We start from the raw sequence: 17,088 nt of genomic DNA on the forward strand, positions 1-17,088 counted from the left end.
AGTTCCCCACCTACCTTCCCTCATCTCTTTGTCACTCATCTCTTATTAGCGCATCTGCCTGACCCAGGAGACGCCACCAGTCCCTTCTGAGCCCCTCCCCCAAAACCACAGTCTGGTTGCATGCTTATGCCATCTGCCATTATCTCCTATAAGTGCTGTCAATCCTAAATGATGATATGGTTCCTGCTATTAAACGGAAAAAAAAATTCCAGTTCACTAGAATTAAAATGAATGTATCTAACATAATTACTGCACAGTTTAAAGATTTTAGGGACTTGTGATCAGATAAACAGCATCTGACAAAACAGGAGCATATCAAATGCTCTAAATTTCTGGTTTTTTTTTTTTTTTTTCTCTTCTTCCCGATGGGAGTTTCTTAAGTGCACTTTGGAAAATCAGCACTTTGCAAAATCAACACTTTGCTACACAAAACCAGTTCCGCTTTTGCATTGAGCAAGAATAACGGCCCAATTGAGGTCATATTACCGCAGGATACCAGTTTAACCTAAAGCCAAGCAACAGATTTCCGTGAATCGCATTACGTGGCTTTTCAGTGGAAGTATTTCTTGTTTTCAACAAAAACTTTTTCCTCACATGCTACTTCACTTGAAAAACATCTTAGACCCAACATTGCAGTTTTTGTACATAATATATTTCTCCTCAAAAAAGTCCTACAAACATTTTATTTTGACATCTTTTAATCAAAAGAAAAGCAAACACGGCCATTATTATTGCAGAAAGGCACTTAATGCGCACACGGACGTGTCTCAAACTGTCAAAACAGCTCTTTAAAATCCTTACATCTACCACGAAGGTTGGTAGAGAATTCAGTAATGGCCTACAGATGTAATTTTATTCATATCAGTACAAAATAACTTGCAGCTGTACTCACCAACATTCATTATACCCCAACAATATAAATATAGAAAACAGTTCCATCATTTTTCAACATAACACCAATTAATAGCACACTTGTAAAAACAGCACGAGCTGACAATGAACCCTAAACCTTTGGTTCAAAGTTCCTGTGTTATAAATGATGTTTAAAAATTATGACTCTAATATTCAGAACACAGGCTTATACCCAGGTTTTCATCAAGGAAGAATAATGAGCTGCAGTTGATCTTAATTCCTGGAATGCAAAATAACTTTATATGAAATTCAAATACAGGGTTTAATTTTTAACAGATCAGCCGCCTGTGCTTAATACTTGGAAACCAGAAATGTATTTTACCACATAATGTGACTATGACATCAGTACAAAAAAAAAAAAAAAAGTGAAGCTGAAGAAATGGGATAAAGACTAGCTAAAATTGTATATTATATGTAGTTTGCTTTGCTTGTTTGCCATATTGTTTTCATACCGTTATTTGAAATGGTTGCCAACTTTTGCATATTTCGTGAGTACATAGAAAAATGTGTTTTCATATAGTTTTCATGCTATTAGAGTTGCTGAATTTGCATGGTTTTGTGTGTAATTCCAAGAAATACTAATGTGTGCGCAGTTTATCATATTGTTTTGGTGCCCATAGCAGTCGAGTGACTTGAATGTCACTCCTGTAGCCGATTTGGGTATCCCAGCAGTACTCTGGAGAAAGCACCCTGCTGGGTTTGTGCAGCCACAGGTATTTGTTTAGGTGACTTTCATCGTGCCACAAAGCCTCCACATTATTTTGTTTATCCTCCATGATGTTTTGGTAGCAGGTCTCAGCCAGAGATTTTACGCTTTTCCATGAGCCTCCAAAGACAGCAGCATGATAGTAGAAATCCCCGGTTTCCATGTAAGCCTTGGATTTTGGGTTTCGGTCATAAGTATAGAAACTCTTTGGAAGGTGGTAGTAGTAGGCGTGGAGCAGAGCCACAGAGTCTCCCAGAGCCTCTGAGCCAAATCTCCCAGTGAACACCTGATCTACATCGAAGCAGAAGACATGGGTGGAGTGGTGGCGAATATCAGACTCTATGACATCTGATATCGTCTTCATTCGTATCATCGAAATGTCCTGCCATCTTGAGTGCCGTTGCACTTTGATCACTTTCAAGGTTCGCTGAGGACCGAGATCGATGTGTGGGACCTTCTCTGGCATGTCGGTAAATACGTAGTAGGACACAGGCAAACCCACCATAAAGTGATGTTCTGAGGAGTTCAGAAAGGTCTCAAGGTATTCGTCCAAGTACCTTTGGTGATAGTGGAGAAAAAGAGTTCATGCTTTATTTCACAGTCTCAAACAGTTAGAAGAATAGAGCACAAATATACAGACTAAATGGCAATTAGAAGACCAGGATGTATTTTAAACAGTCGTACTAATGTGAAAACAAACCTTCCCACAGCAAACACTGTTAGAGCAACAGAGGATCCTTCCTTCTTGTGGTTCTGGTCGTAAATTTTTGGGTCAAACATCCCCTCCCAGATAATAGGAGCTTTCCAAGTTGTGCATGTTTGAACGTCAGTTCGAGACCTGAAGTGGAAAGAAATCGGTTAAACACATATTACACTTAAGTTAGGACTTCCTGTAGTGGTTTTATCAGTTTCTTAAAAAACAAAAATAGAGATGTGGTAATGATCAACTACAACTGTTAGTTTCTCTTTTCCGGTGTAGAAAGGACTGAACAGTCCTCAGAACGATGGTAAAAGAAGTCAGTGAAGATCAGATAAGGAGAACTGTAAATTTTCAAAACTGAAAATTCAAACAATTATACATAAGCATTATTTAGATGTTGTGGCAGTAAGGACGGACCCGAACACATATTTCACTCTTCACACTTTTCTTTATTTCGGTTGTCGTCTCTTACGACTCTCAGCTGCAGCTTCTCAGCTGCCAGCCACATAACATGTCCAACAACAACAACAACTCCTCAGGTCCCGGCACGTTTAATAGGGGAGGGTGATGAGCTGATCGAGCTCAGGTGTGTCCGCCTCCCCCCTGCAGCCGCGCCACAAACCACGCACCACCACAGATGTGTCACTAGTTCTGTAAGAAAACCAAATCACCCTGAGATGAGTGGAAACTGGTCATAATGTTCTTTTGGGCTCAAGCATGGCTGAACTGGAAACTGCTGGAACATCAACGGCACTGTTTACAGTGAATTGAGTTTTATATCATCATGGACTGAGAGGAGAATACTAAAATTGCCACAATCAAGCTCAAGTGAAATCCTGTCAAGCATAGTAGTGGTAGCATCATGCTTTGGGGCCATTTTGCTGCTAGTGGTATTTGGGTATTGTACAAATTAGATGGAATCATAAAGAAAGAGGACTACTGAAATTAAATCAACAACTGTACAGTGAAATTTGGACATAATTAGGTTCCAGCAGGACAATAATCCTAAAGCCACATCAAAGCTGATTTTGGAATAGATAAAGCAGGCTAACATTAAACTTTCTGCAATGTACTTCCCAAAGCCTCAACCTCAAAACGTATTAAATTTGTGTACTATGCTTAACAGCCAGATTTGTGTCAGGAAAATAATTTATTTAAATAAAATAACTAATTCTGCCAAGAAGAATGCTCAAATATCCAACCAGAATTATACCAGAAGTCTGCTAATGGGAATCAAAAGTGTCTTAGTGAGGTGCCGTTTGCTACGGGACATTTAACCCAGTGTTAGTGGGGGTGTATGCATACCTTTTACTAGTGTAGATTAGAGAAAATCCAAAGTAATTTCAAACTAGTTCATCCAAATCTTTTTGTAAGTCATTAAAGATGTGCGCTATACAATTATTCCACCCTGGAAAATCAGTTCAAAACATTCTTAAAATCCCCAAATTGCCATCACAATGGCAGTCCACGCCATCCACGCCACCAATTAATTCTTGGCTTTTGTGAGGGACATGAGTCTAAGACTTTTACATCAAGCAAAATTTATGCTATCTAAATGATGGCATAAATATGAGTCCTATAGTGCCAAGAGGACACCCTGGGCTTTCTATTGATGCCAACTTGACATCCATTACGGCTTCCACATTTTATGGCAATAAGGAAGCTTAAGTGCGATTCCCAAAAATTTGCGTGATTCCCAAAAATTTGATTCTGTTCATCTGGATGCAGCTTTTTCAGTGGGAGAAACATTTTGTCACTCATCCAAGTGACTTTAGTCTCAGCTGCAGGGTCACTTCAGGTTTCCCCAACCTTATAAAGAGTACATTTACATAATGATTGAAACTAGCACCACTGGTGAACAATGGGCCGTAAGGTCAGTTTTATAGTCAATAATGTGCAAATTATCATGCCCATTGATCAACAACCACCTTTGGTCATTGGCCATGAGAACCATTCACAGAGAGTTGGGGAACGGCTGCAATAATAAGCTGTAAGCTGGTGAAAGATGTACCCTTGATTCAGAGATGACCTTTTCCTTTTCACATAAATGGCCACATTGATGTTTCACTCAAACCAGCGTTTGTGGTACCCCAGCATTTATGGTACTCATGGCTATTAATCAATGACCATTGCTCAATGGGCATTAAAATGCCACGTCCAGATGAACAAAATCAAGTTTTGGGGATTTCTCTACCTGGATGATTGAGCAGTTATTCAATACATGTTCTTATGCTTAATTTGGTATAATTTCTGAAATGTAATTTCAAAATATAAATTGTATTCAGCATCCTTTGTAGGGAGAGTAGGGCTTTTAAAAAAAAAAAAAAAAAAAAAAAACAGAGGTGAGACAGGATTTTACTTCAAATTAGATAGGGGGAATCAGATGTGTAGGTGTCAGGGGATGAGGTGGAGGAGTCCCAGTTATTAGAGCAGGAAGGTGAGAGCTCAGAGGACATACGAGAAGCCTGAGCAAAGGACAAAGTGACCACACCCACCATCCATTATGCATAAGAAGCAATGTGTAGGCTAAAACTTTGAAGGTTTTTGTTTGTTTGTTTATTTGGTGGGGGGGGGGGGGGGGGGGGGGGGTTAAATCACAATATGTAGAAGAATTAGAGACCACAAATAAATGTGGAATACATAATCAGCTATAAGTCATATTTACTCTATTTATATAATCAATAATATAGTGTTAAAAGTACACTGAACTGTACCTCTCATTTCTTTAGAAATTCAGTTTCAAACTATTTAAATTCAGTTGAAAGAATTTTTAAACAGGAACCATGAAAACAAACAATGTTGGCCACAACAGTCTCGAGAGGATCTGGTGAGATCAGACAGTAGCTAGGCAACCAGGTTTTTGAAAAAAGAGAAAGAAAAGCAGCACACAAACCAGAGAGAGTTACTCATCTCTGAAGGCACCCTTAAACCATAACTCAGATACACTAGGTCCTTATTATAACCAATACAAAAGCCCAGAAATATTCTTCAAGAGTTGATCAAAGTAACAAATAAGACTTACTGCTTTCAGGAGATGAGGTGGAAGAGAGCCTGATAAGCTCAGAGGACATAACCGCTTACGAAGAGCCTGAGCTGACAGACCACCGATAATGAATAAGAAACAGTGCATAAGCTAGAGTGCTTAATGTTTTTCATCACATGTAGAAGAGGAAACAAAAGTATTTTCAGTGCACAGACAAAGTGTATGTTTACAATCAAGTTATGCCAATATTTATTTGTTAAATAAATTTTGCTCTCATTTACAGGGGGCCATTCATACAATAGTTCTGCTTGTTTTACAGTTTAAATTAAAGGATGAGGGAAGGGAGACAGAACAAACGTGTGCTGTGGAAGTGTGTGGAATTCAGGCACACATTTAAACCTTTTTTTCGAACTATGATGCAGACAGTTCAATCATGGATGTCACAAACCTTCTTCACCCTCTTTCCTTTACACATCTCCTCTCTAACTTTGTCACCAAACCATTCAATCTGACCTGGCTCTCCAATGTAGTCATTTCCATTCTTCTCCATCCTGCTCACTCCCAGTGAAAATCACAACATCTTCAGCTCACACTTTTGCCACTGTCTCCAAACCACTTATCACAGCAGGTCTCACTGCTGTCTTTCAACCTTTCCTTTCAGTTTTGCTTCTATCCAACTGTCACAAATCACCCTGACACTCGTCTCCTCATCATCTACCTTCATTGCATCCATCCTTGAATCTTCCTCATACACTGATGGATGTTTCAGTAGCAATTTGGTCTCGCACACGGACACTTGCACACTTCATCAATCAAAATGCTGACCGCTGGATGAGCAGTTTATTCCCCGAGACACTGCTGTGCTCCACAGTTTATCAAAAGGTTTAATTTAAAAACAAAACAAAAAAAATGTGTGTGTAGGCACAAAAAGTTCAGTGTGTCTATTTCATATGGATGATATTAACACAGAGTCTGAATTAGCACTACTGTCTGTGGAAAAGGTGAGGCCTGTATGATGAGAACAGCCTAATCCAACAGTAAATGTAGGCTGCACCAGATCTGCCGTGGGGGTGTTGTTACAGGTAAGCACACATCTTAAAAGGATTAAAGTTTAACCTGTTAAAACAAAGTATATACCCAGGGCGGGGTTTTGTCTGTTGCTGTATTTTGGGTTTAACATGTAGCTTTACAACATATGAGAATAAGTTTACGGTGTTTGAGGCCAGAAACACTGAGACTTAAGTAAAACAGTAACGGTAGCACCTTGGTTGCCAAAATGAAAAGTCTTGATGGTCTTACCAAAAGTGGAGGTTAACATCAACGCTGTTGTCCAGGGTTGGCAGCTTTCCATTTTCCAGTGAGCATTTTTCCATGGGTAGGAAACCTATGAAAATACTGATATCAAAAGCATTTTATAGTTTGTTTTTTTAAATGCCATCATCACAATGATCACATAGGACTCTGTGGTGAGTTAAAGACTGTCTATAGTACGCACCTTGTTTAAACTAATGTAATCTAGTCTATATTTAGAAAGAAACATGATTAAGGTTGTTTTATTTAAAGGAACATTTTAGCTGTAATATGTATAATGGTATTTCTGTCATTTACCTTACAACAGTGATTCAAACAGAGTGGACACAAGAAAAGCCAGCCACATATTTCAAAAATAACAAAATCTACATCTCCAAAACGATCCCTGTTAGATCCATGTAGTTGTGTTGCAGGAATGCCATTTCAGGAATGTCAAATTAAACTGGCAGCTGAGGGTTTTTTGTGTTTTTTGTTTAAAGATACTCACTGCACGGATGGACATGTGAAGTAGAGAGCACAGAGTGCAGCCGGAACCCAGAGCAAACATTTCAGCGTGCACTTTATCTTCTGGAAGCATCTGCAGGTGAAAGGTTCAAAATTAACCATAAATACTGAGACTGAATTTCAATTTTAATTTCAGTAACTGGGCAGAAGTGTTACTGAACAGGCAAAGATGACACAAACGGTAACCAGGGTGTTTTTAATACCTCATAGTTCACAGTGCTTCAACTTCACCAGACAACACTGAGAAATAACCTGAGAAAAGACAAAAAGGCGTGGGTTTGGCTGAATTGGCAACTCTGACGTTTTTCCTAAGCTTTGCTATAACTATTACCTGGAGAACAGCGTCAGCATGAGAAACCAATCTTTTTAAAAAAACAAAAAAAACAACATTTTGCATATTTGGAACTCTGGAATGTTTAAGATCAAAGATACCAGCATCACACCTGGATCCTGCATCCTTTTGCCTAGGAATCTGCAGGACTTTGCACCCATGCAATTAATCATTCATATGAGCATGCATCAGGGTTTTGTTTATCAAAACGCCTCAGTCACACAGGCCTAGAGACCATTGGCAACCGCCTGGCAACTTCTGTTGCTAAGTATAAAGGTTCACCAGCTGCTTACCGAATGATAATGAAAACGGAAAGGGCCCCTTTCTAAAATGTGTTGGTTGCTGCGGTAAGACACTACAGCGTGTCATCTTTTTTTGTGCTGCACTTTTCACAGTTTCACTTGCACCATTCTAAGTTGCCACCTTGCATGAAAACTACAGGCAATGCTGGCAACCTGCATGAATTCAAAGTTTTTGAGTTTTTGTGCTGCAACATCTTTGGTAAATTTTGGACCAACGTGGTAGACCCCGTTCTCCATCATCATCAAAACAACAAATGCAAAGGAGTGTCATTCTATCCTTCCAGTGGAACAAAACTAAGGAAAACACTATTGAAGCTAGGACTCCTCAGACCATTTAGCAGAATCATCAAAGACTACACTGTGGCTGCCCTCATTGTCCCGGCACAGACTAACAATGTTTTTATGCCTGCTTTGACACATCCTTGTATAAAGGATCAGTAATAAGGGTGAGAGCATCCTAGGTTAAAAACCTGATGGGACAGAATTTTATTTATCTTTGAGTCGTGTTTGTTAAGAAGTCAAGAATCCAGTGCACAAGATTTTTAATTGGGTCAAAATTGTTCTAAAAGTCAGCTGATTAAGATATTTTACCGGCAAAAGAAAAACAAACTATAGTCAAACATATTTTCCCTCAAAGTGTTTAAACACATGGTGGTTAAATATTAAATTCAAGATTAATCGCATGCTGTGCCCATAAAGAAGAAGGTAACTGAACACTGGACTTGCTGAGCACAAAAGTTGCGTAAACAGCCACAGGGGAAGTATCCCTCGCGCCTAAAAGGAGATAGTTCACAAAGTGTAGTTTTAAAAGCTTGACTCAGGGGGAAGGAAAAAAAAAAAAAAAAAAAAAAAAAAAAAAAAAAAAAAGGGGAAATGTGTGGGGTATAATCTGCACTCAGTCAACTTTTCTAGTGCGTAGTGTAATCTTTCATCTATGTATGCACCTAATGGAAGAAGAAGAAAAAAAATATCTTCCGCTTGTACTTTTATAATCGTGGCTACATTTCTGTAGGAGTGTACTGGTGTTGAAATTAGTAGTAGTGCATAGTGTTTCATGATAGTGCTTTAAAGTAGCTTGTTTATCCCAAAATTTCTCGTGCAGCCTGTAAAGGTGGCCCAGTCTGTAGGTTTAGCAGTCCAATGGAGTTGATTTATGTAGTTTGTTCAGTTCCTGTGTTGTGGCCGGTGAGATGTTACGCATACTTTAAAGATTCCTTTGAACGTGTCCCGGCCTGAACAGTTACGACACTGCTGCAGGTTGTTTGTTTTCTCTCATGAATGATATGAAACAAAAAAAAAAGCAAGCAAGGCCTGTAATTTCATTGCAAGATTTCTATTTTTACATTTTTCATTAAACAAACCAAAACGTCTCTTGAACTCATTCTGATGTCGGCATTTACTCTGGTGAACGTGCAAGAAGAGGTAATATTACGTCCAACTGGGAAATGAAGAGACCTAAAACGACCTAAAAGCCCTAAAATTTTTCTTCAGTTTAAGTAAAGAAGAAAAAAAAAACTTCCTATAAGGAACCGAGATGAAAAAAATAATAACGTACCTTTGAGTCGCCGACCCCCTTAAGTAAAATTTAAAAACAAAACAGGCTACCACTTCAGGAGGAAGATTCGTTGTCGCGTTGTGGCTCACCGAAGAGCCTCCCTGCTCACAGGTAAAATTGGCTCAGGACGGGGCTCAATTTAAAGCAAAAGCAACGAATATATCCGCTTTCCTTTACACTACTCGCTCCAATAGAAAACTTAAGCGTTAAAACAGCCGTGAAGTCTGCTGCGAATCTCCCGAGATTTAAAAATATAAACTATATATGAAATTACTTGTAATTCGGCTTAAAACTGCGTAATTTTAGAAACAGGTGCGAAGTGCACAAATATAGAATTTATGGAAATACGGAAATTATTGAAACTGCAGCCATGAAGAAGTCTGAGTAAGTCGATATCTTAAGATATCTGCACATTACACAGGGGGAAAAGTGCTATATAAATAAAGCGGTCTTGCTTTGTTTTAACTAAAACGAAATTTTGAACTAAGGATGGCAACTTCTTCAGTGGTGGAAACAAACCATGCTTTTAAACCTCTCTGTAGATGCACGAAGAGAGAAATGCTCACACGTTTCGTTTCTTTAGAATCATAAATATTTTTGACACCCCTGTACTCGGAGGTTCCTTGGCCAGCTCAGTTTTATTTTCTTCCATCTTGTACAAATATCCACAGCTGTGACTCCACGTGGCCCATTAGTTGATGTAATCACGCCTTTCTTCTTCTGTCTGCTTTTGGGCAAAAATACCTCCTCGGAATATTCAGTGTCGCCTGTGACACTCAATCATTTCTTTTATCATAGAAGTGCGAACAACGACGGGACTAAAGACGAGCCACTGCGCGCAGCCATTACGCACTGCTGTGTGGCTCATGTTACCTGTTATCTTTAATTCAACAGAAGGTGCTGTTGGCTACAACACGATCTTACCGCTATTAGCAACATTAAAGATGTAAAAGGTGTTATTCGGAGGGCAACCTAGCGTGAAAAACAATTTTCTCACAATATTAAATAATATTTTCGATCTTCTTGCTTGTCATTGCGCGTTGGGTTTTCTCTCTAGCTCACAGATCTCACCCTCTCTAACAGGTCAAATAAAGTAACAGCCGCCAGAAAAATTCAGAGATTTATTCTATTATATTGCAAAATCTGAAACAAATGAACCAATATTCAAATAAAGAGTGGCGAACAGTGATTACCTGTAGTTTTAGAGATGGCAAGAAATCGCAGTCTGTCTCAGTGACTGGTTAAGGCGCGTATAGCGGAAAACTACTTGACAGGAGTGCCATAAAATGTCTTTGTGTTTCCGTGTCTGTAGTTCATGAAGAAGATAGCCTGAATTAAGAATACCGCAATCATGAGCCGTTGTTTTCGATCATGTGCTGTATTATCTCCAAGATCTGGAGATGAAGCTTAAACTAAAACTTAAAACAATGGTCCACATAGTGATCACAAACACATTTTCAGTAGATTACTCACAGGGTAAGTGCACTTGTGTAAACTATGTTCCTTGCTTTCAGGCTGATAGATATGTAGCTGGGGTGGCTGTAGTTCAGATGGTAGAGCCAGTTACCTATTACTCAGAACAGAAGGTCGGTGGTTTGATCCTAGTGTCAGTGTCCCAGTAGATGCCTGTCTTTGGCAAGTTACTCTGTGATGCATCCATTGGTGTGTGTGAATGTTAGCTATAAAGAGGGGGAGAGGGGTGGTGTTGGTGTGAATGGATGATCATGAGCAGAGTGTAAAGGCTTTGAGTGCTGAGGTAGAGCAGAAAAGTGCTAAATGAGAACCATTCTGCTTATAACTTTTCTTTTTTTAAAAAATTTATTTATTTTTTACCATACACTGAAAAAAATGCAATAGGGTGGTTGTTGAATTTGCATTTAATTACTTCATATATCCAGCATGACTAATTTAAATTTCACATCTAAACATATTTTTGTCTTTTAATTTTCACATTCTTTAAGGATATTCATTCTTTTAGAATAAATCATGTTGAAAAGAAACAAATTAGTGTGTTTTATCCTCAAGCTCCGCCCCCTGGAAAGGTTCTGGAGGAAAAATCGGCTGCACTGTCCGCCATTTTTGTCTCTCGCTTTGGAAAATCTACTACCATCTGGAGTTTTACACTTGAAGGTAAATAAGATTTTAAAGCTAAAACGCCAGTGAGAAAGAGACCCTTTATATATGTGGACTTTTACTGGGGTGTTATTATTTTACAGGTATGTGGGCTGAAAGGCCAATGTTAGGCTCCAGGTAGCTAATGGTAACCGAAATGATATGATAAGCAAATTAGTAATTAACATATATAATGTGAGTTTATATTGTTTGTATATTCTTTCAGTCTAAATTAACAGACTATTACAAACTTGCATCGGTGTCTGTAGTAAGTAGTGGTACCTGCAGTGTCTTAACCATTAAACAAGCTAATATAGGGCAGGGATATGACTAGCTTGTTGAAACATGTCTGCTGCCAATGTGACTGCTCACACATGCTAACATTTCCAGCACATAGCCACAGCCGCTATAAACATGCTGAAAAGTCAATCTAGCTTCTGTAGTCAGCAGGTGGAAGACTCAACACAGACCCAAGATTCAGTGTAACAGTTCTGTCTAAATGTTGTGTGTCCTGTTTGTGAGCCCAGAAAAAGAAATTAAATAAAATGACGACCTTGAGCTTCAAGCTAATGTAAGCATAATGCTATAGCATTAAGCTAATGCAATGGTGAGGTTGTTAAATCAGTAAAAATGCAGTACATATATCCTACATGAATCATTTATATTTTTGGTCTAAACATAATTAAGTCTCACGGCTTTTACTTGATTTAGAAGCATGTTCAGTCTTTTAAAACCAGTCATATCAAAATAATAGAAAATAGTTGTGTTTTTTGTTGAAACTCCACCCTCCCCAGGGTGTGTTCTGCCAGGGAAAATTCACTGTGGCGGTCCGCCATTTTTTGTCTTCGCTTGGGAGGCTTATGTTTGGCTCAGAGCTTTACTTTGTCGAGGTAAACTTAAAACTACATTTTTGAGGGGAAACAAAAAGAACATCCATTAGTTGGGGTAGTTTTTCTCATGCACTGCTGTTGAGCAATATAATGGAAAAAACGAGTCATTCCTTAAGTTAACTAACGATAATGCTAGCTTAAGCTGCGGGACAATATTATGTGCGTTAACATTTTTTCAGTGTTTGCCCAGCAGTGTTGGGAAGGTTACTTTTAAAATGTATTCCACTACAGATTACAGAATATACTGAAGTCGCTTTATTTGGTGCATGACACCTATGAAGGGCCTGCAGTACTCATTAGGAGAAAAAGTGCCTGACGTGGGGCTTTATTTCATTTTCTGGGGCAGTGAATGTAATGTACTGATAACATAAATTATGACAACTTCTTGCAGAGAAGTTCAACAGCTTACACTATGTTAAACACACACAAAAACCTAACAAATTATTTTAACTGATTTATAGAGAGACTGAGAGGGTAAAGAGATAAAAACATGACAACATAAATATGTAAAATGTATTTTTTCTGTATCGATATATGGTTCTTATCCCTGATGAAGGGCAGATTGGTGTTGCTTCAGAGCAATTCTCTGGTGCTGTTATGTCGAGGTGTTACAGTTAAGGTTTTAATAACATTATTTTATTTATTAGTGAAGATTTGCATATGTTATCTCACATTCTGTAAATTACATTTTCTGGAAAGGTCAAATTAACTAATGTAACCAAGTATTAATGAAAGACCCTGATGTGTATATGACTATAATAGATGTAGTTTCTGCAAAATGACCAGGAGGCGGCAACTCCTGTGGTTGCAAACAGGCTTTGGGTGGTATGGAAGTCAGGGCAACTGTGGTACTGCTCAGCAACATGGGATCCATAGCTAATAAATAGTAATATGAGAAAAAATAACAACTTTGTGTGAATGTAACCTTGTGAGATTTGAGATTTTGACAGCATTTTTATATGACAACTTCTCTTTTTAGAAAAATGCAGAGTTTAAGCGCATTTTCACCATGCCACTGCAGTCCAGATTACTCTCGCAGATAGATGTGCTATCTGACAAACTAATAAAGGTCTTCAAGAAGCGAGGAGGATAGATAGGAAGAAGACTGCAGAACATTCTGGAGCCCATGACCCAGGTAAAAAAGAATTTAAATTTGTGTGTACACTTTAGGGAAAATAATAATTTTAACAAAATGCTGCTTGTCACTCTATGCCAGGATGATGTTGAAAATCACCTGGGATTTTCAAAATTTACCATAGGTGCGTTTTTTTTTTCTTTTTTCTTTTAGGTGCATTAGGACCATGTGATGAGTTCATAGTTGAACACCTCTCCATGCTCTGACAGTATTCTGCTTCTTTGCTTGGAGATTTCACTTCAGAAATGCATTACCTTTTTGAGCATTCAGAGGACTCAAATCACATGCTGTAATGAATCCATTTTTGTTCACCTAATGTGTTAATGTAAACATTTTTTGGAATAGTGACACTGTTACGGCCCTGGGCCTTGGAGGGAGTGAGACTGCCTTTTTGCGTTCATGCAAATCCAAGTGTGCCATGACTCGTGGGTGATTGGTTACTGGGAGACCCGTGCCAGCCTTCTTTTATGCAGATTAAAGTGTGCCAGACCACGCGGACGATTGGCTGCCTGGAGATCCCATGACTCTCCAAGAGGAAATGACTGGCTGATTGTGTGCACCTGTGGGTATAAAAGGCTGAAGATCCTTCACACTACAGAGACTGCTGCTCAGAAGTGAACATGCAGTGGCCTCCTTGTCTGCCTCGTGTTTGAACTTTGTTTGCCAAACCTGTTCGCTGTGTTGCACTTTGTCTGTTAAACCTGGTATACAGCTGAACTTAGTTTCATTAGAGTTTTGTGATGCTGGCTTGCCTTAGTTAACCCTTAGTTTTTACTCTTGACTGTTTTTTTTCCTTTATGTATTTATTGTTTGCCCAGTGGTTTGTTGAACAGCCCTGTCGGTTTTCCGTTTAAAGTTTTTAGTAAAACCTGTTATTTTACTCAATTTTTGTGTGGGGGCTTGTGTATGTTACTCCCCTCCTGTCGCCTAGCAGAGGGGGTCGTAACAGACACGGATTAAAAGAAAATTTGGTATAATGTTCTTTGACCAGTGTTCTGTTGAATTAAATTTTGAAATTTTGCATTTTCCAGGCCACAGATGAAGCCATTATCCAACGATCTATTAAGGAAACAACCATGGGAATCTACATCATAAAGTCAAGAGATGCCAGGGGCAGCACTGAGGATATTGGGATAGTCCTTGAAGGCCAGAGAGTCTTGCAGGATTTGGATAACTATACCCTAGCAGCTGCAATGCTGTTTGGACTAATGTACACTTTGAATCTGACCTACCCACTGGAACTGAAGTATACCTTCGAGGTATTACAGAAACTGGTTATGGAGCTCAAAAGGAACAGCCTTTCAAAGAAGGCCCAGGTTCTCAGGAACAGACTGTACCGTTGAACTGTTTTCCAGTTATGATGTGGGACCAACATGTTTTACCTCTTTGAATATGTACCATCGTTTCTTTTAAGCCAACACTGGTAAAGTTACAGTACATAGTGAAGCTTATTTTTCCGTGACTTTTCAACTTTGGGGCCTTTATTACTGCAGTATTCAGTGTTCACATTTCAAGCCATGGCTCTTCTGAAAAAAAAAAAATTCCATTTATTACTATTACTGAAGGCTACTCACCATACCAATACCAACTAGATTTTTAAATCTTAATATAAAATGAGTAACAGTAGGGTGGACATTAGCTAAGGCTGCATTTTTTTGCAGCGATCTCGTATAGAAAACTATTCGGCGCATATAGAAAACAGGTCCGCGGCTCCGAACTGTAGTAAAGGGACCTCTGGCTAATACGTCGGGTTACGTGTTGGGCTCATAACCGAAAACTAGCTTTACTTTGTTGTCTGGGTCAACTTTGCTAGCGAGAGACAGAGAGCCGTTGAAAGGCTGCTCCAACAGGTTTTGGAGGAAAACACGAACACACTGTACAGTCAATTCTTAATAGCTTTCTTACAACTGGGCTACACTGCCCATGAGGCTGTGGTGGACCACTAGAGACACCACAAGTAAAAGGAGCTGGGGAAGAAATACAATCATCAAGGCTCACGGAGAAAGTCCTCTTGGAGAGGTACGACCTAAACCATTCCAAGGGGATGCCTTTGATACCACATTGCTCCAATCGGAAGATCAGAATGCTGTGGTCGACAGTATCAAAGGCTGCAGTTAAGTCTAGGAGCAGGAGCACAGCTGGGTCTCCTGAGTCAGTGATTAATAAAATATCATTAAGTATTTTTAAGAGGGCAGTTTCTGTGTTGTGGTGGGTTTTGAAGCCCGACTGGAACTTCTCAAAAATATTATGACTGTTTAGAAAGGATTGTAGCTGCTCAAATACAATCCTTTCTAGGATTTTTGACAGAAACGGTAGCTTGGAGACAGGTCTAAAGTTAGCAAGAACAGAGGAATCAAGATTTGGTTTTTTAAGTACTGGCTGCACTACAGCGTGCTTGTATCCAGTTGGTACTACTCCAGAGCTGAGACTGCTATTAAAAATAGTTAAAATGTCAGGACCGACTACCTTAATAATCTTTTTTAGAAAATGGTTTGGGACTCCATCTGAGGGGCAGGATGATGTCTTTATGCTATTGCAAAGCTCTTCTACCTGGTTAAGACATACAGCCTCAAACTGATCAAAAACAGTTGAGGGGGTATATGTTAATGAGACATTATACAGAGATGGGGTAGACGTGGATCGAAGCCTTTCTATCTTATTAATAAAAAACTGCAAGAATCTATCGCAAGTTTCAATGGAGCTATCTATATGGAACACGGGGGAGGTATTCAAGACCGATTCGATAACTGAAAAAAGAGATCGGGGGTTATTAGAGTTGGTCTCAATAATGCTTGCGAGAAACTTAGATTTTTCGGCTTTTACGATGACTTGATATCTAGATAGGCTCTCTCTCAGCAGCAGGAAAGAGACTTGTAACTTGTCTTTTTTCCATTTTCGTTCAGCCTTCCTGCACTGTCGCCTAGCTGATCGAGTTGAGTCGTTTATCCATGGGTCTGAGTAAGCTGTTGATCGCACTGATTTAAATGGTGCGATCTCATCAAGAATAGTCTTACATTTATTATTAAAATTCAAATCCATCTGGTCAATGCCATCACCAAGAGAGGAATTCGACAGTCTTTCAACGGCAGTGGAAAACTGTTCTGTGGAAGTTGGTTTAAAAACACGATAACGTCGTGTTGAGGATGTAGGTTTAAGATGGCAATGAGATAAAAGTATGTTAAACACTAATGGACAGTGGTCGGAAAAGATTGCATCGCTTATTTCTAAATTAAATATTGATAATCCAAGAGACAACACGAGGTCCAACGTGTGGCCCTGTACATGTGTTGGATCCAATACATGCTGGATGAGGCTAAAAGAGTCAATCAGATTTAAAAAGTCTTTAGCCAGCTGATTGTGGGGGCAGCATACATGGATATTAAAATCACCTACTATTAGAATTTGATCATAACTCGGGATGATTCCTGCTAAAAAAGTAGAAAAATCTCGAATAAAATCTTTGTTATATTTTGGAGGTCTGTAGATTACTCCAACAAGTGTTGGGCGTGGGTTCCCCAATTCAAAAAGTAGAATTTCAAAGCTTGAGTAGAAGTCTGTTGAAAGTTGTTTATATGTTAGTCTCTTCCTGAGGACAGCCGCAACTCCGCCCCCACGTTTGCCCATCCTCGGCAGATTTAGATAATCAC

General features: G+C 39.1%; 1 protein-coding gene across 2 annotated transcripts; it reads right to left on the bottom strand.

The window, feature by feature from the left end:
- Positions 1–695: 695 nt before the first annotated feature.
- LOC134627062 (alpha-1,3-galactosyltransferase 2-like) lies at positions 696–10,803 on the bottom strand. 2 transcript variants are annotated; one of them, XM_063472985.1, is made up of 7 exons: positions 10,778–10,803; positions 10,498–10,610; positions 7,320–7,368; positions 7,100–7,189; positions 6,601–6,696; positions 2,319–2,456; positions 696–2,175 (listed from the first exon to the last, which is right to left on the bottom strand). In XM_063472985.1, exons 3-7 carry the CDS (start codon positions 7,322–7,324, stop codon positions 1,491–1,493), a joined length of 1,014 nt encoding a protein of 337 aa, XP_063329055.1. In that variant the 5' UTR covers positions 7,325–7,368; positions 10,498–10,610; positions 10,778–10,803; the 3' UTR covers positions 696–1,490. The 2 variants fall into 2 exon arrangements, with proteins under 2 accessions (XP_063329055.1, XP_063329056.1); XM_063472986.1 differs by lacking the exons at positions 10,498–10,610; positions 10,778–10,803 and adding an exon at positions 9,305–9,388.
- Positions 10,804–17,088: the final 6,285 nt, after the last annotated feature.

Source organism: Pelmatolapia mariae, linkage group LG5, assembly GCF_036321145.2.
Source record: "Pelmatolapia mariae isolate MD_Pm_ZW linkage group LG5, Pm_UMD_F_2, whole genome shotgun sequence".
Taxonomy (NCBI): domain Eukaryota; kingdom Metazoa; phylum Chordata; class Actinopteri; order Cichliformes; family Cichlidae; genus Pelmatolapia; species Pelmatolapia mariae.